At 41.5% G+C, this 25,337-nt stretch overlaps 1 protein-coding gene across 1 annotated transcript in view; it reads right to left on the reverse strand.

The window, feature by feature from the left end:
* Positions 1-13,135, reverse strand: part of ngfrb (nerve growth factor receptor b) — a 32,476-nt gene extending 19,341 nt beyond the window's left edge. The window contains exons 1-3 of the mRNA XM_085360725.1: positions 12,817-13,135; positions 8,984-9,125; positions 1,886-2,242 (exon numbers count right to left, since the gene is read on the reverse strand). Of these exons, the coding sequence (XP_085216851.1) occupies positions 1,886-2,242; positions 8,984-9,125; positions 12,817-12,870 (553 nt within the window). The 5' untranslated portion in view covers positions 12,871-13,135. The remainder of the gene's footprint in view (positions 1-1,885; positions 2,243-8,983; positions 9,126-12,816) is intronic.
* Positions 13,136-25,337: the final 12,202 nt, after the last annotated feature.

The raw sequence follows: 25,337 nt of genomic DNA on the forward strand, positions 1-25,337 counted from the left end.
TACATTAAAATATCATTCCAGCTTCTTTGGGATTGGGGTTGAATTTAAGAATGGGTATTCTACTGATATACTCTTTGTGTCTCCTTACACACATTTTAATTTTAATTTACAGAACTAGTAATCCAAATCTAAAATTAGTTGTCTAACTCAGTGTTGGTCCAGCCTAAACAAATTAGTGCAGCAACAATTTCTGATTAATGCTAAAATCGCCCAAATACTGCAGTGGGACACAGGAACACTCAAGAGAAACTGTGCCTTCTTTGAATAAACAGGAAAAATTATGTCCTGTTATAATTATACCAAGCACATTCGACATTAGTTTCTCACTCATTATTGGCTCTTCTTTTATTTGGCCCCATGGGCTAAACCAAAAGCTCTCCTAGGCCAAAGAGTGCCATGGGAGGACGTACAAAAGGGTCCCTTTAGCCTCAGACTGGCTCTGTGTTCGCCACTGTGATAACAACATCCTTCAAACCACTTTCCCAACAGACTGCTTGGCTGATCAACAGACTCCTTTTATTGTCACCTCACAAAAGCGTTGATTTAATCTTTGAGGCATCAGATCATTGGAATGAGCAGTGACTCCAGTCATACAGAATTCCTGATTTGGAGTGTGATACCCACAGGGTGCAATGGTATAAAAGAAATTCAGAGCCCTGTTTAGAGAAATGACCTTCTTCTAAACCCTCAACATAGAGTGTGGTCTTTGTTTCTCTCTTGGGATGAGTCGCTGAAGACAATGAGACAAGCTTCAGTGTGGCATTTAGGTCGATGGGCCAACAATGTGTATAGTGTCAAACTTAGATGATCTGATTATGAGGCTGACAGAGTGGATGTCAAGTGTGTTGTACATTTCTTTCAGTGTCGGACAGCGAATTTGTGCTCATGTAGTTTCATTCAGATCGTTGTGACCCTGAGCGACACACTTCATCACTCATCCTTACTCGGCACAGAAGCTGAAACTTGGTTGGTATTTAGATCAGGTCACCTCACAAAGCCATTTATTAGATAGCTGACAAATAACTATATGAATGGTCTTATCACATCACAAGAATACAAAATCAGCAAAGTGCTGTAAACACTCTTCTGAGAGTTTGGTCCATATTGACATGATAGCATCACAAGCTTTGGTGAGTCTGTGTGAATTGTAGCCTCAGTTTCCTGTTCTTCACTGACAACAGTTACATCCGGTGCAGTCTTCTGCTGCTGTAACACATCTGCTTCAAATTTTAAACGTTGTGGGTCCAGAGATGCTCTTCTGTATACCTTGGTTTTTTTCAAGTGGCTGTTTGAATTACTGTTGATTTCTATCAGCTCCAAGCAGTCTGACCATTCTCCATTCTCTGACCTTTGATATCAACAAGACATTTTACCCAGATAACTGATGTTCGCTGGATATTTTCTCAGACCATTTTCTGTAAACTCCAGATATTTATAATTGTGTAGGAAAATCCCAATAGACCCCAGTTTCTGAAATACTCTGACCAACAACCACAAAGTCACTTTCTTCCCCATTCTGATGCTCAGTTTGCGTGCCTAATGCATTGAGTTTACACTATTTGATTGCTGAATAGATATTTGATGAATGGAAAAGCTAAGAGGTACTGGGTTTAGACTTATATTGTCTAAACATAATGAGAGTGTGGTGCTCAGGTGTCTGACTTTACATGGAACGTGAATTCCACACTTACAGCTTGTTGAGAAAGTAACACTTAAATAAAGAACTAGTCCGAGTACACAATCAGGGCGTTATGCCAAGAAGCTTGTTTGGTTTAGATTGTTTGCTTTAAAATACATCATGAAACTTTTTTTTAACTGTATATACATGTGCCATTTGACCCATTAGACTTCATGTTGACAATATGAGCTACTTAATATGTCCTACCTTGGCAAACCGTATCGCCGAAAGGGGTGCACGACTCTAACTCCTCCACCTCATCACAGGTACTGCAAGGAATACAAGGCTCCCAAAAGCTTTCCTGGTCCGAGTAGGTGTCCCCAGTGCAATTCTCACACTTTGTGTCACGGTCATCTTCACAGCTGTACAGCATTCCCTGACCTTCAGGACACTTAGTGCAGGGTAGACATTTCTGCGAGGTTTCATCCAGGTAGAAACCATAGTTGCACGTGCAAATGGCGTCGGCGGAGTCAGTGCAGGGAGTATGCATGCGCAATAGACCTGAGCACTGCGTGCAGGGCTGACATTCCTCTGTGTGGCTTGTGCTTTCTGAGAAGGTTTCACCTGAAGAAAGAGAGAAGAAAACTGACATGAAAGCTGTTCATTTAACAGAAAGATAAATACAGATAACATTCTGACAAAGCCTTTGCTATAAGAAACTACACACTCTTTTTGAACATTTCCACAGCCCATTCAGTTGGCCTCTGCAAATAGCTGAATGGCAGTCAGGCTCATTAACCAGTACCTAAAGCCATTAGGGACCTACAGTATGACTTTAGGTCATTACCTAAAGTTTATTGAGGCAACTGCTGTTGTGATTAATTTTATTGTATTTACCCATTGTTAGTGATACCACTTAGCCAAATAAGTCAAGAGTGTGTACATCTTATTTTCCAGCATCTGCAACCGCTCCAGTGATGTTATTGCACCCTTATTAAGCTGTCAACATTAGCTACACACTTTAGTTTAAATGAATTAATATTCGGCATTATTCAAATAACTGTACTGTGATTTGTTTTTAATGAGCAGGTTTCAAGTCTTTATTTTTATATTTAATATTTAAAATATAATATTTCATTTAGCTTTCTAAATATATTTAATTTTTTTTATTAATTTTAATGAGTGAGATTGTCATCTTGGGGAGAGTGATTACAAAGCACACAAAACACAGTGGATGCAGAAAAAAAAACAAGTTGAATAAAACAACCCAGACGTAGAAAAATGTTTTTTCCTTCACAACAAGCACATCTTAGTGAAATCCTTCGCACATTTTGGTTTTTGTCACTTCCACTGCTGTTCTGTCACGTTAACGTCTCCCCCGAATCACTTTTGTTGTCTTGTGTCAGCTTCTGTTTATTTGTTGTTGTTTTTGTTGTGTGTTTTAGCGTTTTGTTTTTTTTCCTTTTTCTTAGATTTCAGTACGTTTGACCTCTTGGGGCCACCGTAGGATTCAGTCTTCCAAAAATCAAGTTGGGACAAGGGAATTAAGCTATAAGGTTATTTTTCCTGGTGGGCATATAAATGCAAAGAGGTCACTAGGAACAAGAAAGGACTTTAACAGTATTTCATAAAAGGATGTTTCTAGAAAATTATCATTGTTACTTGAAATGTTTTGTAAATGATATGTAGTGCAGTATATGTGCAAAACTTCCAGGACAGATATAGATGCAAAGGACACAATCAATATTGCATGTTTTATGGAATTGTATTTCGGCTAGATAGAGAACTGGGAAACCCACTAAATTATGCAACAGACCCATTTGTAAGAGCAGCTCGTGTGTGTATGTGTGTATTAGAGACTGGTGAATTTATCTTGGCAGAATCTAACTTCATAAATTCTGCCAAAAATGTGTTGTTGTTGTTGTTTTTTTTATTTCCAGTTTCTGACTCTTGCAGAGTTGCAGTTTGTCCTTGGCTAATGCAAAAATATCAAATAAGTTCAACAAAATAAATACTTTTTGTGGAAACTGTGGAAAAGCATTGTACCATTTTTTTTATAAACTGCATAAAGCAAATATAAAGATCAGGTTGCTAATCTGTAGACTAACAGCACCAATGAGTATCTATGATAATGGTAAATAAGATGGAAGTGAACTGCTTCGATAAAGACATATTTTAAGATAAAGCAAAAGAAAACAAGTGCTTTAACTCTGAGGGTTATGTCCTCAACTACCTGCTTTGTGAGCAAGGTGGTGAAATGTGTGCAGTTTACTGTAGATTTTTTTCTTGTTTTCCCATCTTTAAAGCAAACTGAAATAAACTAGTCTCTTGTAGGAGACAGAAGGCTTTTGGTATGCAGTCTGCCATGACCCTCTGCTGTTCAGTGTCTGATAGCGTATCAAGTTTTTTTGGTCTGCGTCACTGGCCCACCAACCTCGGCGAATGCTCTGATGATGCAGAGATTACAGCAGAGATAGGGAGAGACAGACAGACACGGACGGATGGATGGAGAGAAGAAAAGAAGGTCGTGTCATTTGAGAACCCGATGAATCTGTGTGTGCAGTTGTGCCTTAAATTGATGGTGTCAAATGTGGGTCCTTCACATTTTTTGTTTAATTCTGTCTTCAGAGGTGGACTATTGTCCTCCCTCTTTATGTGGGCCTGTTGCAGTCGTGTACTGAAACCCTACCGCCACCATCACACTCCCCCCTTGCCCCTATTATGTCCCACTACACCCTCCCCACTCTTGGACTACCCTCACTCCCCCTTCCCCATGAGTGCTCTCAGAGCCATTATCATAATGCCATGCATCAATAATGCAAGTCAATACATTAATAACACTAGGCTGTAGCATGGAGAGAAGAGCTGGGGGAGTGGGGGTTGGTTATGGTGCTGGAGGGAGGGGGAGTACTGACGGCCTCTTCGTGGTTCGGCGTATCATAACTTTTACTACTTGTTTAAAACTGAATCCTTCGCTTTGTTTTCAACACCCATAAAAGGAGTCCTGACTTTATTCTCTACGGCTCCGAATGTGTGTTAGTCTGTGTGAGTGTGTGGGAATTTTCCTGGACATGTTTGTACGTGAGTGTGTGTGAACCATTTACTGAGAAGTTTGCCTTGTTTCTATTCCACTTCCACGTACAGCTGTACTTGTTCTGTTTCATCTCCACTTATCTGCTCATTCAGCCAAACTCCTCAAGGGCTTTGGCTAGCTATCTTTTTTAGCACTTCTGCCAGGATCCTGTTAACTATCTGCACTAAATGAAGCCTAGGAAGTCTGTGTCCTATAAACAGATTGGTGTGCAATCTGATTCTATTAAAAGTAGGCGATATGCCTGAACCAGCACATGGAAGGACACATGGTGGGTGGAAGGAAATGCGATGCTTTTGTTTTGAGACTCTCAGAGAAAGCAAAACTGTAACATATTATGGTTCCTCATGTAAGAGTTGAGCGGCACACAGGACATCATACCAATTCAATTAAATTCAATTTAAATTTAAATTCAATTTTACTTATTTGGAACCAAATCACAACAACTGTTGCCTTAAAGTCTTTATTATTATTATTATTGTAGAGATCCTAAAATAATACAGAGAAAATCCCAACAAGCGGTGACAGTGGGAAGGAAAAACTCCCTTTTAACAGGAAGAAATCCCCGGCAGAATCAGGATCAGGCGGTGGGAGCCATCTGCCATGATCAGGTGGTGGGGAGGAGAAGGAGACAGATCAAAAGAGGCTCTAGGAAGAGAGCCATAGATTAATAATAACTAATGACTGGATTCAGAGTGGTGTATACCACCAGTCATGAGTAAAAAATGTGTATTTCTAACTGGATGAAAAGTGGTTCCTGTAGGTTGCTGAGGAAAGCAGTCACACAAAGGGTGTTTCACCAAACACCTCCTTGTGATTGCTTTGGACTTCCACTCCTTGCAGGATTGTGGCGTTGCATTTACAAACACCTGAATGCTCCAAAGCAGAAACTGCCAGAATGTCTGCTTTTTTAGAGGTGATCACAATTGCTGATCATGAGTTAATCAAGGGTCTTTGATTATCAGCATCTGACTGCTACTTCCCCTCTTAATCCGTATGGAAGCAGTTAGCGTGTTATTACTTTTCCCCATGGTGCGTTTGCATTTCGGCTAAGTTTTTATCAAACAAAAGTAAACATGTGGTGTAATATGTCACCTTTTGTCATTCACCTAACATTATACTTACCTTATTTTAAGACACATGTTTTTATTATGTCCCAATATGTAAACCCTTAGAGTTCAACGAGGGCATGCTTTCTTTTTATTATAACTGTAATTCTTTTGTAGTAAGCCTGAATAAAAAACCATTAATTATTAACACTAAACTGGAAACAGCTTCCAGCGTGTGGTTCACATGTTCTGATAAGTAAAATGCCACATATCTCCTTCTTAGTGTCAAGGTTGTTCCTACACCATGACTCAAAAGCACATGAACAAAACCAAAACTGAAACTTGGGACCATCCAACGAGCATGTGAATGCACAAAAACTTCCCCCAGTCTAATAATACAGCACGGCCTGCGCTGTGATCTGACTTGGATGCCATCATGGGGAAACATCACAGCGATGATAAATGACATATTTTTACAATAAGAAACTTGTCTAAAATGTGTCCGGCCCTTGGGAAAGGTCACTAACGCTCATTCATGTTAATCTCACGAAGTAATTAATCAAACAAACTAACAACAGACAGTCTTTTTATTTTGTTTTGTAGCCTTTGCAACTAAATTTGTGGTTCTGAAGCAGGTGAAAGAAAAAGAAAGAAGCCACCAGCCAAGCTTTTATGCATATCACAAGACAATGTTCAGGCTGGCTTGTTAAAGCATCGATTTGATAAGCGCGCTGTAAATGGGCTGAATAAAGAAACTTCAGCTTCATATCTATGCGTGTGTTTTACAACATCATTATAACGTTATCTCATGAACAGATATCTGCTTGGCATTTCTCTGTTTATGAGCTCGAGCAGATCTTGTCACCATCTGTTTGTTCACGCCTGAGCTGAACCAGCGCTATAAGACTGATAATTATTATCCTTTGGGACATTTCAAATAACTATAATTTTAAGCAGACAACAGAAGCTTTTTTTAAAAGAAAAAATAGAAATAGAACAGAAGACAGTTTATGACAAGAAGTCTAGAACTAAACGCTTTTATGCACAAAAGCAACATATCATTAAGTTGTCGACTAACTCTAAACACTGAAAAACACATACATCTTTCAAAGAAGACCCGCAATCCTAAATAAATAAATAATCTACATCCACGTTCTCACGACTTCTCTCATGACCTGAAGTCTGAATCATTTTGTGAGTGTGGGTTTCCTTGGCTCATGGGTTACCATCCTCCGCTGGCTCAGGGAGGTTTGCAGCTACTTCCTGGCCTGGTTGCAGGATGGTTAGGGAATTCATGCAAGAAAAACTGGCTGTAGACCAAATGTGTCCTCTGTAGCTCCGAGATGACCTCAGATTCTAAATTTCCCAAAACATTTCATGCTGTTAAATTTTCCCTGTGCCAAAATGTGTGAGCTGTACCACACTGAGAAGACTTTAAATACCTTTTTGAGCTCTGCAGTCACCATTCATGCTTACCAAATCTACTGTGACATAACAGCTTGTCTAATGCACTACACATCTTCCAACAGAGTTTTTTTTTCTCTGACAGAATTTGGAGCTGTTCCCGCTCTTGAATCCTCTCAACATCACTGTCCTCAGAAAGCCTTTCAGCCCAACAAAGCCTCTCTCCCTACATGGTAAAGGCCGTGAGGAGGGCAGAATACTGGAGAACAATTATGTCTGGCATCCAATTTACTTCCAAACATCCAAAAAAGTTTAATGCTTTAAATTAAATGTAAAAACATTAAGAAGTCTGTTACTGTCTGGCATACAACACCGTGGTTTCATAAGAGTGATAATCTAATTTCATCCACACTAATGTTGAGAGCTGTTTTGCTGGGTAATCTAGCTGGGAGCTGTTTTTAGGTGCACTTACATGATTCAAGGGATGCTATTGTCAAATCAAAGGCTAGCTGGACAGCCCTGAAATTCAAGAACTCAGAGCATGAATCGTAATGACTTTGAAGTCCTGTGACTTCAATAAAAAACATCATGCTTCGGAAACACTGTGTCTTAATAGCTCTGATGATGGCCTGATTATGTGGCGGGTCCATTTTTTCTCATAAAAAAATGGACAAATAAACAAATCAAGAGTGTGATGTGGAAATGTTAGCCTGATTTAAACCTGGATTTTTTTGTATTGACCAGCAGGGGGGCTTACTAGGCTGTAAAAACAAGACAAATCATAGCAGTAATCAACCCAACTCCTTACTTCTTACGACATCTGTAAACACTTTGCTAATGAGTTTATGGTCTCAATCCTTAGTTTAAAGTCAATGGGAATGTAGCATGATGTTCATTTAGTAACTTATGGTCCCATTTAGTTTAAAATAGACAAAAAAAATCAACCTTCATATGTGCCTACTGGTTTCAAAAAGCTGAGATGTCAACGACACAAATACTCAAGCCAAGGCTTCTTTAACAAAGTCCACAAACCAGTGGGCAGAGTCATAGCTCCGTACATCTTTTGTATACAGTCTATGGGTAAACATAGCAGTAGAGACTGTCATGTATATGTCCTGTAGAATCATATTTATTATGTTTAAGGATGAACTGATTTAAACATAAATGTAATGTAAAAAACAACAATGCTGGAGAGCTTTTGCTATCATAAAACACAAAAAAATATAATTAAATTTACATTTTAAAACAGGAAAAAATAAATAAGCTTTAAAAACGGGCTAAAACTAAAATATGACACATGCTATACTACTATGAAACAACAAAGATTAACTCACTATAGCTGCTGATATCCTAATAACAAAATCTAGCTTTGCAAAAACTACAGAAGGCTGTTGTTGAGCCCAAAATTATTCACTGTCTTACAGTTTGGCGGAAGGATTTTGGATTTTAAATCAAACTTTGAAGGAAATTTGCATTTGATTTACAATCCTCCATAAACTGCTGTTGGAAGCATGTGTTTTCTCCAGGGACACACTCACAGCGGAAAGCTCGAACAAGTAGGAAGAAGACAGAGGGTGAATTTCAGGGCATCAGTTTATCATCTTCTTCTATCAGATGAAACACTGATGATCAGAACCAGAGACTACACGGCGTGCTCGTGGAGCTCTGCTCTGAGGCATGTAACCAGCACAGCTAGCTCATTCATTAATGTTTGAGTGCATGCGTCCGGGTTTTTTTTCTGTGTATTTGCATCAGAAACCCCTGAATCTACGAGTGTCCGTGTTCTCGTGACATTTAGACAGCTGTTTGTGTGATACTCACTATCGAGGCACGGCTCACAGACGGTCTGTTGGGCCCCACAGGGTTGGACGACACCCTCGCCGGGCTGACACTGCTTGCAGCATTCGCCACTGTGTGTATACTGGTTTGATGGACATGCTCCCTTATTGGCCAGGGTCCCAACCTGCAGAATGACAGCAACTCCATTAACAGCAGCAAATTGAAGATTGTCAGTAAAACACACACAAAAATAATTTTACAGATAAAGTTTAATGTTTTGTCTCAAGCGAAGCAATGTTTCATATTGTGCAACAAGCACACTTCATATAAACTCAGTCCCACACCGCTGGCTGAAAAGGCCATCATGCTGGAAAGAAGCCCCAGTATTTCACAAGAAAGAGCATTAGAAAGAAAGGAAAAATAAACAACGCTCTAGAAAACGGAAATCTTTCTTACTGTCTGGCATCTGCTTAGGTTTATTTTGGAAGGACTAAACTAGTTTAGTCACGGGGCCAGTGAGGACCCCGAAGGAAAGTGGGAAGAAAAATCAGAACAGTTGTGAGATGATTAATGGCAAAGCCTCACAAAACCGTCCACTTTCCACAGTCCCTTTTTCTGTTTTCTCTGCTTTTGTGCAATACTACGTTTTCTTTTCCTTGTCTGGCTTCAAATAAAAATAAATTGTAGAAACAAATAATTCTCTGGTTAAACTGCTTACATTTTTTGACACACGGGATCTGTAACTCGAGGTCACAATGAGGTCCTGCTTTGTTTTTTTTTTAAATGGTCACATGGAAGTTTAAGAAGCGAAGGCATTTATAAAGTGCGAGCACACAAAATAACTCATCCTCACAAAGATAAAGCTGGTCTTATCTACATTCTGCAAACAATAACCTGTTGAGTGCGTTATCAAAGCTGCTGACAGGTGAAGACATCTGTGTGTGTCTCTGCTCAGGCATAAATAAATGCATGACACTCAGGCTTGAGCCGGGACGTGTCTCTACATCTTACTACAACTCTTAAGACCTATGAGTGTGCATGGCCTTTGACATTATATCTAATAGCTAAATCTTTGCTTTCTTCTGCACACCTTAATCTCTAAAGCAAACAAGACAAAGTTACATACTAACAAAGCTTTATGTTTTCCTTTTCCGCATATACATGATGATTTTTAAGCTGATATATATGAAATCAGGACCATCTGCTGTAAGCCAGTGTATGTCTAATGAGTTATCCCATTATTCATAGATGAAGGGTGTAAAGAAAATTGTGTCTCAGCCTTGTTAGACCACATTAAAACAATTTTTAAGGCACTTTTTTGTTTTTATTACTAAATGTAAGTCAGATACAGCAAATATACTTAGAGAGGACGGATGAGGGTATGTTGATGGGGGCATTTTGCGAAGGAGGTACAATCGCCTGACAGGCGTCAGGGTTCAGGTGTGTGTGGAATGTTACTGACGAGAGAAAGGAGCTCCAAGAAACATCAAATGTCCCCTCGAGCACCTCCACTGAGTCAGCTGGCAGATAATGTCCATGAGTGTGTGGATGGGTGTGAGCATGTACGCTTTCCTTTGGACCTACACAAACACATACTCGCTGTTGCTCTCAACGGTGTCACGGTTCATCGAACTTCAAGTCTTTGGTATTTAATTTTTCATCCTCTAAATGTTCAAGAATGTTTTCAGCCTCATGCAGGAACTTTTTATTTGAAATGTTCCATTAAAAAAATGCCTGGTTAGTTTGATTCATCTATTATTTTCATGAAAGTGCACAAACTCTGGGAAACAAAGACAGTTTATGTTCATCGAGTGAAGCTCCTAATTCTCCTCTGACTGTTGTAACACCAAATTCTCTCTGTGTGACCTGCAACACTTTCTCCATGCGGTGATTTAAGCCTCCAAAATGTTTCACTTTGTAGCTTCCTCACAACTTCAAAGCCCTTGCTCTCTTCCTCACCGCAGCTCACGCTCTACCTCACGCTCACCTTTCCCATCTGCACACGCTCATCACTCTACAGTAGCTGCTTCCCCTGAGCTGCCCGCTTCGTGTACTGCACACACACCCAACCAAACATTCACATTCGTGCAAACACATTTACAAACCTTACATGTGAACAAACCTGTTCCAAAAGTCAAACTGACACCTTTGAAATGACTCCAAGTTCCAGCATTTTGACAACTGCGTCTTTTTTTGTTGTTGTACTTTTATTTTACCCTATTCTAGCTCCAGGTGAGGGTGTGCAGCACCAAGACGCCTCAAAGATGAATAACCGAGGTTAAAGTGCATCAGTAATGTCTGCTGGGCTGTGCAAACAGAAGAATTAGAGGGCAATGCGATGTTCAGCATACGGCTTGAGCAATAGAAAAAAGAAAAAGGATGCAGAGCACTGAGCAAGTTGCAGCTCGACTTGCACGTTTCCTGCTTTTTAGATGGAAATTTGTGGGCTGCATGCTTCAACTTTTGTCAGCCAATTTCCCTGAAGCAAAATCAAGAAGTAAGAAGAACACACGCGCGCACGCACACAAATGAATGCACAGAAGCATCTGGACACACCACTTTCAATGCTCCAACCAATCTTACTAATGCAACAGTCAATTTTAAGTTGGAGGCACTTAACCTCTGGACCTCTGCTGTCAGCGCTTGTTAAGCCATTAGAGTTCCACTAAACCAGCCTTCCAATAAACTGGGCTTAATTTTAATCCAGACGTGGACCCTAAACTGCTGTTGGCCCACTGGGTGCCAGTTACACGACAACCCCGTGCCTTCGCAAACAAAGCTGAATCATCACTTCATGGAGCGAGAGGCAAAGGGAGAGAAACAGACAAGAAGCGAGCCAAGTGAGCATGTAAGGGGGAAAGGAGGAGAGGAAAAGTGAGGGGGCTGGGAGTCGGTAGGAGGGTGGTTCAGACTCTATCAATATTACATGTGCTGAGCCAGCAGAGGATGTATACCCATCAGTGGGAGCAGCTGTCACGTATCAGTGATGCAGCCGGCTCCAAAAACCAAGACATTGACGTGTCCATGTAACAGACAGTTTGGCATAGTTTTCATGAATCCTCATAAGGTGGTGGATTTTCCTTCCCTCTCCCACATGGTCATGTTTCCCCCCTGTCTCCCTCCCTCTATGTTTACTTCCATCTCCTGCATCTGCTTGTTTTTGCCTCTGTGTAGCTTCATCTTCCAGGCCTTCGCAGTGGTGAGAATCTGTGCATCGCCTAGAAATCGCCCTACAGATCATGCTTAATGTTTAACTTCCTGTATGCCCATTATCACAAGTTTGCCTCACAAACTCAGTAAATCGAGGAATTCACCAAAGTTAAACCAAACCCGGGCTTTACTGGTGATCTCCTCCACAGAGCCCACTGTTACATTGTTATTGTCCTCCTGTCTGTGGAGCCACATGTAACTGAGAAGGGTGGAACTACAGATCCACAACTGAGGCTATAGAGTATCAACCTGAATGGCTCCTGCATACATCCATTCTTGCTTCACAATGTCAAGCCAGGGCTGCGGGTGGGACAGGTGCAGAGACACGAAGGTGGGCACCACAAATACCAGTATCATCTAACACGACTGGGACTTTAAATCACAGAGAGAAAAGTAAAGATTTTCAGGAAAGTTTTCTCTCAAAAGGTGAAGGGCGTGACAGGCTGGACGGGAAGAAAAAATATTAATAAAAAGAAAATAAAACACGTGAAAGAGACAAAACTTCCCCCACACACTCGCACCAGCTTTTAACCACCTTCTAATGGGACCATGTTGGTGCGCAACTGGCATGCTTTTTGCGCACGATGTGACAGGGAAAAATGTAACCAAGTGAAGTTGACGGCAAATATTTAACACCCACGATGATTATGTCAGAGAGTACTCACCGCTCCAAGCAACACTGCTACGAACACGCAATACATTCTGTGTCTTGTTTGCATCTTTCCAGGGAGGTCAGCCGTCGGATGCAGGGCAGAGTGATGCAGTCTTTAGTCTGCACTGAACTCAGTTGTCATTATTGTGTGTCTTTGCAAATCTTTTGGATTTTGCTGTTAGAGTAGGAGGAAATAAATAAGAAACTGTCCGAGTAAGTGAGCTGTGTCAGGTGTGAAACCCGCAGCGGGAAGTCACTAAGTCCGTGAGCCCTAGTTGCAGATGCGATCCACTCGCTGAGATTGACCCATCGGACTCACGCCTGCGTGCGCTTCTTTCCTCCTACAGCGTTTCATCTGGCAGAAGCGCTCAGCGGCTTCAGGGAAGGGCCCGTCTCCCTCTCCACGCCCACAATGTGCGCGCGCGCGCGCACTCACACACACACACACACACACACACACACACACACACACGAAATAGCTCTTTCTTTCTCTTTTTTAAATGGTTAAATTACGTGGTAGTTGCTGTTGAGTCGAACAAACCAAGTGTTTAAAAAAAACAGACTGCCTCCCGTCTAAATGAGCCTCCTTTGAAAAACTTCTGAAAGGAAGACATCCGTCAGACTGAAAACAGAAGTCCCTTCAGTCACACGGATGTACACCTACGGATGTCTGCAGCAACATCCACGCTGATGATACACAACCAAAAACAACCAACCAACAAACATACAAATAAAAAGTTAACTTTAATGAGAGTCGTCTGTCCCAGAGGTGTCGAACGGGCGGGCGGGGGGGGGGGGGGGCAAATGAGCCCAGCAAAAAGTCCAATCCGGCCCAGTGCACAGCCTTGGATCAAGAGAAGGTGGGCATAAGTTTTTGGACTTTTTAACTCGTGTTTTACAGCTGCCGATATATATATATATATATATATATATATATATATATATATATATATATATATATATATATATATATATATATATAGGGCCCGACATGGTTCACGCCTACTGGCTGAAGAAGCTGACTGCACTCCACGAGCGTCTGGCAGCACAAATGAACCAGCTGCTAGTTAACGAGAGACACCCGGAATGGCTAACCGAAGGTCGGACGGTCCTGATCCCCAAGGACCCCAAGAAGGGACCGGTCCCCTCCAACTACCGACCAATAACCTGCCTCAGTACTACATGGAAGCTCCTGTCAGGCATCATATCGGCTAAGATGAACAGGCACATGGGTCAATACATGAGCGGGACACAGAAAGGAATTGGCAAGAATACCAGAGGCGCAAAACACCAGCTACTGGTAGACAGAACAGTCAGCCGAGACTGCAAGACCAGACTGACCAACCTGTGCACTGCCTGGATTGATTACAAGAAGGCCTATGACTCAATGCCCCACAGCTGGATACTGGAATGCCTAGAATTGTACAAGATCAATGGGACCCTAAGAGCCTTCATCAGGAACTCAATGGGGATGTGGCGTACAACACTAGAGGCCAACTCCAAGCCCATAACACAAGTCACCATCAAGTGCGGGATCTACCAAGGAGATGCTCTGTCCCCACTGCTGTTCTGCATAGGCCTGAACCCCCTCAGTGAGATCATTAACAAGACTGGCTACGGATACCGACTACGGAACGGAGCAGTTGTCAGCCACCTCCTGTACATGGATGACATCAAGCTGTATGCCAAGAGTGAACGAGACATCGATTCACTGATCCACACTACCAGGCTATACAGCAATGACATTGGAATGTCGTTCGGACTGGAGAAGTGTAGTCGGATGGTATCAAAGAGAGGGAAGGTAGTCAGAACTGAGGGGATTGAACTACCAGAAGGCAACATTGCAGACATAGAGGACAGTTACAAGTACCTGGGGATCCCGCAGGCAAATGGGAACCATGAAGAGGCCGCTAGAAAGGCTGCAACCACCAAGTACCTGCAGAGGGTCAGGCAAGTCCTGAGGAGTCAGCTGAATGGTAAGAACAAGATCCGGGCCATCAACACGTACGCCCTGCCCGTGATCAGGTACCCTGCTGGGGTAATAGGCTGGCCAAAGGAGGAGATAGAAGCCACTGACATAAAGACAAGAAAGCTCCTTACCATGCATGGAGGGTTTCACCCCAAGTCCAGCACCCTGAGGCTGTACGCTAAGCGGAAGGAAGGGGGCCGGGGACTGGTGAGTGTCAGCACCACAGTCCAGGATGAGACAAGGAACATCCAAGAATACATTGGGAAGATGGCCCCAACTGACCGAGTGCTCAGTGAATACCTCAGGCAGCAGAAACCCAAGAAAGAGGAGGGAGACGAGGAACCATCATGGAAGGACAGGCCCCTGCACGGTATGTACCACCGGCAGATAGAGGAGGTGGCTGATATCCAGAAATCCTACCAGTGGCTGGACAAAGCTGGACTGAAAGACAGCACAGAGGCACTAATCATGGCGGCACAAGAACAAGCTCTGAGTACAAGATCCATAGAGGCTGGGGTCTATCACACCAGGCAAGACCCCAGGTGCAGGCTGTGTAAAGATGCCCCAGAGACAATCCAGCACATAACAGCAGGGTGCAAGATGCTAGCAGGCAAGGCATACATGGAACGCCATAACCAAGTGGCCGGCATAGTGTACAGGAACATCTGTGCCGAGTATAACCTGGAAGTCCCGAGGTCAAAATGGGAGATGCCCCCAAGGGTGGTGGAGAATGACCGAGCTAAGATCCTGTGGGACTTCCAGATACAGACGGACAAAATGGTGGTGGCTAACCAACCGGACATAGTGGTGGTAGACAAACAGAAGAAGACGGCCGTAGTGATCGATGTAGCGGTTCCGAATGACAGCAATATCAGGAAGAAGGAACACGAGAAGCTGGAGAAATACCAAGGGCTCAGAGAAGAGCTCGAGAGGATGTGGAGGGTGAAGGTAACGGTGGTCCCCGTGGTAATCGGAGCACTAGGTGCGGTGACTCCCAAGCTAGGCGAGTGGCTCCAGCAGATCCCGGGAACAACATCGGAGATCTCTGTCCAGAAGAGCGCAGTCCTGGGAACAGCTAAGATACTGCGCAGGACCCTCAAGCTCCCAGGCCTCTGGTAGAGGACCCGAGCTTGAAGGATAAACCGCCCGCAGGGGCGTGCTGGGTGTTTTTTATATATATATATATATATATATATATATATTACAACAGAGTAATACATCAGCAATTAACAGAAACCTTTTTTCACTACTGTAGAAATTTCTGTTGTTTTTTTGTTTTGTTTTGTTTATTTATTTTTTATTTTTGTTTACAGTCCGTGCACGGTGTATTTTTTAAATGAGGCATTGTCTGTAAACTAACAAGAACTTTCTGTTTTCTAATTACAGGACAGTCTAGGCAATGAGCTACCAGAACCGTTTCTGCAATGTAACACATTTGTTTCTTACAATTTATGCCAAAAGAGTCACAATGGCACATTACGGGTCCAGCCCAATTATGATCAACGTGGGCTGAATGTGGCGCACGATGCACAGTGAGTCTGACTCTATCACATCACATGAAAATCACTTCTTTTTTTTTATGTGACCTATTTAAAACTCATATTAAATTATTTATCATCTGGAGAAAAGTGGAATGAGAGGATTGCTCTTCTCAGAAACACTGCTGCCTTTATGCGTAAGAGGTGATGTACTGCTGGAGACACCTGAGGCAAAAAAAAAAAAAAATGATGGATTCAAATCGTGACAATACTTGTTTAAAGCGCTGTAGCAGCAGAACAGGCTTCAGTAATGGCAGAGATGTTTATGAGTTCTGTAAGTAGATGTTTGTGCAATATCCTCACTTACTTCAAATCCCCGAAGCAAAATAAATTGTATTGTAGCTTTCTTTTTTAATCGGGTTCACTTGACTCAACATTTGACAAGTTAAAAGGCATTGAAGTATACTTGTGACTCATCCAGTATGGTTCCCAGAATTGTAATAAAGCTCATTAGGGAGCATAATTGAGATTATTCATTTAAGAGTAAGTAGTTTAGCTCTCACACTCCTTTTGGCGAAACTCTTTTTTAAAATTTTGTAATGCAAACAGCTCATTAATAAATAATAAAAGTTGAAGTACTGGTCTCACTAATCTCCCAGTGTAGGTATTGATCACGGCAAAGGCCATATTCATCAACATGAACTCTTTGACTTCACAGTTGGAAAATATTATGTAATGATGTTGCAATGTGTGCAGATCTGTTCTTGTACTGACTTTAATATCCATGTTAAAAGTTATTATGAAAATATAAAAGTCTAATCCGCCAATCACATGGCAGCAGCCCAAAGCATCTAAGCACGAAGACATGGTCAGACACGACCTGCTAAAGTTAAAGCTGAGCACCAGAATGAGGAAGAAAGGGGATTTAAGTGACTTTGGTTGTTGGTGCCAGTCAGAGCGGCCTGAATATTTCTGTTGATTTACTGAGATTTTCCCACAAAACGATCTCTAAGTTTTACAGAGGGTGGTCTGAAAAAGAAAAAATATCTAGCAAGCAATGGTTCTCCAGGTGAAAATGCCTTTTTGATGCCAGAAGTCAGAGAATAACGGCCAGACTGCATTGAGGTCATAAAACGGCAAAAACAACTCAAACAACTACTCGTTACAACCAAGGTATGCAGACAAGCATCTCTGAATGCACAATACATTGAAGTAGATGGACTACAACAGCAGAAGACCACACTGGGTGTCTCTCCTATCAGCTGCGTCAGCATTCAGTCGGTAGGCATGGATCCATCCTGTCCCGAACAGTTCAGGCTGCTCGTGGTGATTTAAGTGTCTGGGGATTTTTTCTTGGCACTCTTTGGACCCCTTTAGCACCAGCTGAGTGTTGTTTGATCAGCACAGCCGACCTAAATATTGTTGCTGATCATGTCCATCACTTAATGACCACAGTGTATGGATCATCTAATGGCTCCTTCCAGCAGGTCACCAGATCTCAGTCCAATAGAGCACCTCTGGGATGTACCGGAATGAGAGTCACAGCTGACAAATCTGCAGCAACTGATGCTGACATGTTAGTATGGACAAAAATCTCGGAGGAATATTTCCAGCACCTTGTTGAATCTATGCCATGATGAACATAAAAGGCAAACCAGAAAGTACGCCTGAGAAACTTAAACTCCTAGTTTTGAATATGTTTAAGAAATGGGAGTGATGGTTTCATCTTACATATCAATTGAAAGTGACTGTGATTTATATAGAACAGGAGGGCAGTGGGGACATGAGGGGCTGGGGGGGTGGGGGAGGAAGCTGGTTTGCTCTGAGAGATAAATAATGCATGAATCAAAGACAGGGAGAAAAGAGGGTGAGAGAAACAGTGAAACACACAAAGAGAAAGAAAGAAAATCCATGATGAAGGCCAAAGTAGCTAGATCAAATTTACAGCATGCTCTCTGTAGTTTGTGAATACAATCAGAACTTGTTCCACCCAAAAAAATCAAACACAGAAATAGTTTCTTTGTGCTAACATGAAGACCACTTATATCAGCTGCACTCAGAGGAAGAATGCCTCAACCACCCACTTTAATAGGAGATTAAACCTTCTGTTGGCTATTTAAAGGGGGCTTAACCCACCGGTACCACATTTAATAAGGGGATTTATGAGTGATATAAATTATTAAACAGAAAAGGAACAAAAATATTGAAAGACATGTTAAAAAAAGATGTTGTAAAATGCTTGATGATTTCAAAGACAGTCAACGTGGAAAAAAGATGAAAAAATAGAAGCTGTGCTGAGTTCATTTATGATCATTTTAATTGTGTTGCTGTTACATTTTTGATTATTCTTTATATCGCCTGTTTTGTTCCGAAAGGTTCACTTTCATTGTGGGTCCGTGTTTGTTTTCTATGCAGTTTTTCATTGATTTCTTTACTTCTCAGCTTAGTTTTACACGTGTTCGGTTAGTTCACAGTTCCCTCCTTACCTCCTCCTTTCTTTGCTTTAGTTTCTTTCTTTTTTTTCATCTCATTTTTTGGGTGTTCTGGTTCTTTTTCTGGTTTTGGACCACCAGCTGCCAGTTCTTGTACATTTGGGCCTCGTTTTGCATCCAACGAGTAATCATCCATGTTTTTTTAATACTTCTTGCCCAGTACACGTCTTTTTCATTTTTGCAGAAATGTACATCATAATGAGTTAGAGGGAACTGTAACCAGTCAAGTTAAAATTTGGTTGTCTGTGTTATTTTTGGTGTAAAAAAAATAGAGGATTATGAAATGTGCTTGTGTGGAAAAAAAAAAGAAAAAGAAAAGAAAATGCTTTCAGTTTGTGACATGAACAGAGACAAAGATCTAGATTCAGATACACAACGATGCACAGTTTTTCTGCAGGGCCAGGAACAGAATGCTCTTTTTGGAACCTGAGACGGGACAGCAAATGTCTCCTGGACCACCCGTCCAGGACACCCGTGCGTCTTCCTCCAGCTCCCAAACACACGCTAACTAACTACACATTCGCTGTTTTTCTCCACCAGCACCACCTGAGAAGAGGAGAGCACCTGTCATTCCTACATTAGCAGCAGCACAGAAGTACAAACATCCTGGAGATGAGCTCCACAGTCTGGTTGCAAGCTTTCCTTCTAATGTACTGTAATAGCTGGAGAGGCATCATATGATGAGCCAAGCAAGCCCTCGAATTACTCTGAGAGCACTCACACCAATATGGGAGTGATATCAAGTTGTGTTTTGTGAGGAGACCTTCAGAGCACTGCAGTACTTCCCTGTTACATCATGCTTTTCAGTCTAAATCAACAAAACACCATCATCATGTGAAGCATGAATTGAGCCTGTGCAGATACTCTTAATTTCATTGTGTGCCTTCTGTGGGGATCAAATGATTAAACTTGTGTTAAAGTGGATCTTTTTAGGGAGCCCAGATGGCAACAAACCCAGCTTCTTCCCACGAGACTCCCTCATCTGCACAGTATTGATCTGATCTGGGTACTCTGCTCTGTCTTGATTGTACACCCTCAATCAACCCCTGTTCACTAGCTGCCACATCTCATAGAAAAAAAGTCAATAAACATCTCCACACCACACTCCTCGTGTAAAAAATAACCAAAACACGCATGATTTTTTTCTTTTTAACATTTCCAGCCTGCTTACTTCCTTCATTAGACATTCATCTGAAAACTATTATGACTAAATATGTCTTATCACGAGGTTTACCCACATTGCTACAACATCCACAGTGAATGAAGTTCATTCATTGTGAATTTTTGAACCAAAACAAGTATTCAAGCAGGAATTCCACCTTGTCAGTGACACATTAAAGGTATACATACATCTATGTCAAAATTTTGTCCATACGTGTGCTCTGATGGCCACAGTTCAGTCTGGCACAATGTCTGTGCATTTACATTTTTGTAAAACGTGTTTGCTCATCCCCATTAATAAGAGCATTATTCGCTTCCCTGCTGATGCACTGAAGAGAGCAGGCGATGTGGGGACTTTTGGGGGGTTGAATTGGCCTTTGTATTGATCGGGTTTGCACAGAGCTGAGCCTCGGGCTGATGACTGTCAGTGCAGTCCATTATGCATTCAGATATGAATTGAATGATGTTCTCATAGACGCAAAAGTAAACCTGCTCTCTACAGACATCAAAGTTTAAAAAACAAAACAAAACAAAAAACCTGCTTTCAGAGCCTTTTTGGATAAGGATCACAAAGTATTTCACAACAACAGTCAGAAGTAATAAACATAAAATTAAAACATAGTAATATCTACTGGTTAAAAGCAATCCATAAGAATAAGTCTTGAGCTGCCGTACATACTATAAGCAAAGGTATTAGACAACAGGGGCAGTTACAGTGTCACGTTATTCCTGAAAGTGGTTGCAACACGTTCTCACTCCCAACTCGTCAAACGTGTGACGAGAACGTGTTGGAAAGTGATGCAACAGCACAAGTACGACTTGAATTTAACCTGAAACATAAAAACAGCCTTTTTATGCAGCCGGTAAAGGGTTCTGCAACCACATGCATGTTCTGCATTCCCGTACCAGACCTCACACTATTCACAGCTCTGTATGTCGGCTGTTCCTCCTTTTCTGGCTCGTCACGAGTGGCTTACACAGATGGCAAACACCAAAAATAGAGGTGGTTTTAGGTTAAATCAGATTATGGCTGGATTATAACAACGCTAGTTAAAGTTTAGAGTTAGTATTTCTGCATGATTGAAGAACAGACGTGCTATAAATTATAATCACATACCTTCAGTTCAGATTAGAGACTAACTGCCTTTTTATTTTAACTTTTAAGGGAAGCCATCCTGAACTCGTCTGTGAGCTTGTAAAGCAAAGACTAAAATCAGCAAGCAAGAGCTCTCTGAGCTCTTTGACTGTGTGAATGTTGCTTTGTGAGAGTGTTCCTACTTCAAGAGGTTTTCAGGTTTCTGGTTGCGACTAACATTATTGGTAAATTCAAATTTCAATTGCTAAGATTTAAATGCTTATGAACAGCCATCCAGTACAGTTTAACACTCATAAAAAGATTATTATTAGCTACAAAACAGTGTTTGTTAGAGCAGAGCTGGAAGGCATTACACTAGAGTACAAAATAACGTAACGCTGTAAAAACGAATCACTTGTGTGTATAGAACTTTTATGTTATTAGTAACTGAGTTATGAATTATGAATGCCTTGTGTATTTATGCTCTCCTTATGTCTAGGACCACTACCTGAGCCTGATATGATGGCATCTGGAGCCAGATTAAGCCAGGTTCAGCCCTGGCGTCTCATCGTGGTTGTGTTAGATGGGTTGTCTGAGATGGAATCGGCCTGTCCAAAGTAGCTCACCCACCCATAAGTCCTGTGACCTCCTCCTCCACCACTTCCTTCAATGCAACACAGTTTTTCTAAGCTCCACTTTGGCCCAAATTTCCATCAGCTTAAGAATCTCCAGAGCCTGCAATTATCGCCACAAATGTTCTGAGAGGTTGAGAATGGAATGAGGCAGCAGTCTGCAGTTATGTCCAGTGTGGGCATAACTACACTAACCAATTTTGATTGCTCCACAAAGCAAACTGCAGCCATGAAGCGCGGTGGGCTTGTGGTGTCTGACATAAAGACTGTGACAAACTGATGTGGGTTAATGTGCTGCTCGTACGATTCATAGATTCTTGGGGCCACTCTAGATGTACGGGTCAACTAAATTTGGACTTGTTGAGGTAAAGAGCAGCATCAAAATATGTTGTTTCCAAGGGGGTTCACCTCAAGGTGACAGGTTCAGATACAGGACTGCATACTGATATACAGATTTAACTGTGGAAAGTGTGGCATGAGGACACATTCATTGCTGAGATGAAGAATAAGTTACATGGATTTGTATCTTGCTATGCTTTTATACATGTTTTATTTATCTGTTTATCAGTTTTTAACTTTTTCAGGTGCTTTAGGTGATATTTCCAGAAATACAACTTACTGTTGGTTAACTGTGAATCAGTTGCTGTTAAAAATTTGGATATTATTTAATTGTTTGATATAAATACTAAAATGAGTAAACAGCTTCAAAATGAACCACAGGGTGAAATACAGTGGGATGCAAAAGTTTGGGCAACCTTGTTAATAGTCATTATTTTCCTGTATAAATTGTTGGTTGTTACAATAAAAAAATGTCAGTTAAATATATCATATAGGAGACACATACAGTTATATTTGAGAAGTGAAATGAAGTTTATTGGATTTACAGAAAGTGTGCAATAATTGTTTAAACAAAATCAGGCAGCTGCATAAATTTGGGCACCACAAAAAAAGAAATGAAATCAATATTTAGTAGATCCGCCTTTTGCAGAAATTACAGCCTCTAAATGCTTCCTGTAGGTTCCAATGAGAGTCTGGATTGTGGTTGACGGTATTTTGGACCATTCCTCTTTACAAAACATCTCTAGTTCATTCAGGTTTGATGGCTTCCGAGCATGGACAGCTCTCTTTAACTCACACCACAGATTTTCAATAATATTCAGGCCTGGGGACTGAGATGGCCGTTCCAGAACGTTGTACTTGTTCCTCTGCATGAATGCCTTAGTGGATTTTGAGCAGTGTTTCGGGTCGTTGTCTTGTTGAAAGATCCAGCCCCGGTGCAGCTTCAGCTTTGTCACTGATTCCTGGACATTGGTCTCCAGAATCTGCTGATACTGAGTAGAATCCATGTGTCCCTCAACTTTGACAAGATTCCCAGTCCCTGCACTGGCCACACAGCCCCACAGCATGATGGAACCACCACCATATTTTACTGTAGGTAGCAGGTGTTTTTCTTGGAATGCTGTGTTCTTTTTCCTCCATGTATAACGCCCCTTGTTATGCTCAAATAGCTCAATTTTAGTTTCATCAGTCCACAGCACCTTATTCCAGAATGAAGCTGGCTTGTCCAAATGTGCTTTAGCAAACCTCAAGCGACTCTGTTTGCACTGTGAGCAGAGAAAAGGCTTCCTCTGCATCACTCTCACGTACAGCATCTCCTTGTGTAAAGTGTGCCGAATGCTTGAACGATGCACAGTGACTCCATCTGCTGCAAGATGATGTTGTAGGTCTTTGGTGCTGGTCTGTGGGTTGACTCTGACTGTTCTCACCATTCGTTGCTTCTGTCTATCTGAGATTTTTCTTGGTCTGCCACTTCGAGCCTTAACTTGACTGAGCCTGTGGTCTTCAATTTTCTCAATATGATCCTAACTGTGGAAACAGACAGCTTAAATCTCTGAGACAACTTTCTGTGTCCTTCCCCTAAACCATGATGGTGAACAATCTTTGTCTTCAGGTCATTTGAGAGTTGTTTTGAGACCCCCATGTTGCTACTCTTCAGAGAAAATTAAAAGAGGAGGGAAACTTACAACTAACCCCCTTAAATACTCTTTCTTATTATTGGATTCACCTGTGTATGTAGGTCAGGGGTCACTGAGCTTACCAAGCCAATTTGAGTTCCAATAATTAGTTCTAAAGGTTTTGGAATCAATAAAATGACAACAGTGCCCAAATTTATGCAGCTGCCTGATTTTGTTTAAACAATTATTGCACACTTTCTGTAAATCCAATAAACTTCATTTCACTTCTCAAATATCACTGTTTGTCTCCTATATGATATATTTAACTGACATCTTTTATTGTAACAACCAACGATTTATACAGGAAAATAATGACTATTAAAAGGTTGCCCAAACTTTTGATCCCACTGTAAAAGGGCAAAGAGTTGGATCCAGAATTGTTTTGCTAATCAAATCCTTGAAGTCAAATGAGTTCTTGAAGTGAAATGTTCAAGGAGAAAAACGTGGGATTCAATATAATATTCATATAATATATAACAATTGCAAATAGGGCTCAGGAAGTCTTTGGATTTGATGTTTACAGAACCCTGACTTATTTACATAACATTCATTAATTCATAAAAAAAGGAGGATCTGATTAATATTTTCAATCACTGTAAGTGTGTGAAGCTTGCTGAAATGCCCTGAACGTTTAAAAAGTGGAATGAAAAGTTTAGCTCCAACATCAGCAAGGAGGTCTTGAATAAGGAGTCCTTTGTCTGCCACGTCTTGGTCTCCTGGCTCCAGCCAGGGAAGCACTCCACTGATGCTTGTCATCTCCTTATCAGAGATGCAGACAGTATACAGAGGTGAGATGAATTCCAACCCACTGGGAGAAACACCCATCAGCCCTTTCAGAGTCATCCTGATCTTGCAATTGGAGAATGTTTGTGACTTTAAGGTCAGAGAAGAGGATGTCTCCTGTGCGATCGCCAGGCAGTCTAGCATGACAGTCACATTCTGGCAGCATCTCTGGAATTTGAGGGGCATAGTGGCCTTGACCTTTTCCCTGCCGATCCAGATAGGAAGGAAGGACAGCATGATGAATGAATAGATAATTGGTCCAGGTGATGGCAATTTGGCATTGCTCACAATAAACATGTCAGCAGCTCCATGAACACCCCTCAAAGAGTCCATCAGAAACTCATCTATTAATGGCGTGGCGTGAGGGTTCTAGGCAGGCTTCCTCACCAGTTTTCTTTGTTTAGTCTAGCCCACTGTCAATAAGCAGATGGACTCCTAAAACCTCCCGAAGACACTGTCAGATGGAAATTTAGTGTAGAATCCTGTTAGGTCATCAGATGACCGATATCTGCGGAAGAGGACAGGAGATGGCAGGGCTTCTTCTTCCAACCTGGCTTCCAGGTCTTGGATGTAGTCCACAGCCTCATCCAGGGCACCTGTAGAGATAAAAAGACTAAAGAAAATAAGGTGATCGTCTTGACATATTTATTACTGCTTATCTACACATCCCATAACAATAATGATATGCAAAACATCTCTAACAACATCACTGCAGATTCCGGTTTCTGTTTTCCACAGCTAGAAAACCACAACAGCCTAACTCTATTACAATACCATGTGCTGATGAACCTGTTGATACACTGAACAAAAATATAAACGCAACACTTTTGTTTTTGCTCCCATTCCCCATGGGATGGACGTAGAGACCTAAAATTCATTCCAGATACACAATATAACCATCCCTCCCAAACAGTGGTCACAAATCAGTC

This window comes from Diplotaxodon limnothrissa, linkage group LG8 (assembly GCF_057381915.1).
Source record: "Diplotaxodon limnothrissa isolate DT_005_m linkage group LG8, D_limnothrissa_male_GT1.1, whole genome shotgun sequence".
Classification (NCBI taxonomy): Eukaryota; Metazoa; Chordata; class Actinopteri; order Cichliformes; family Cichlidae; genus Diplotaxodon; species Diplotaxodon limnothrissa.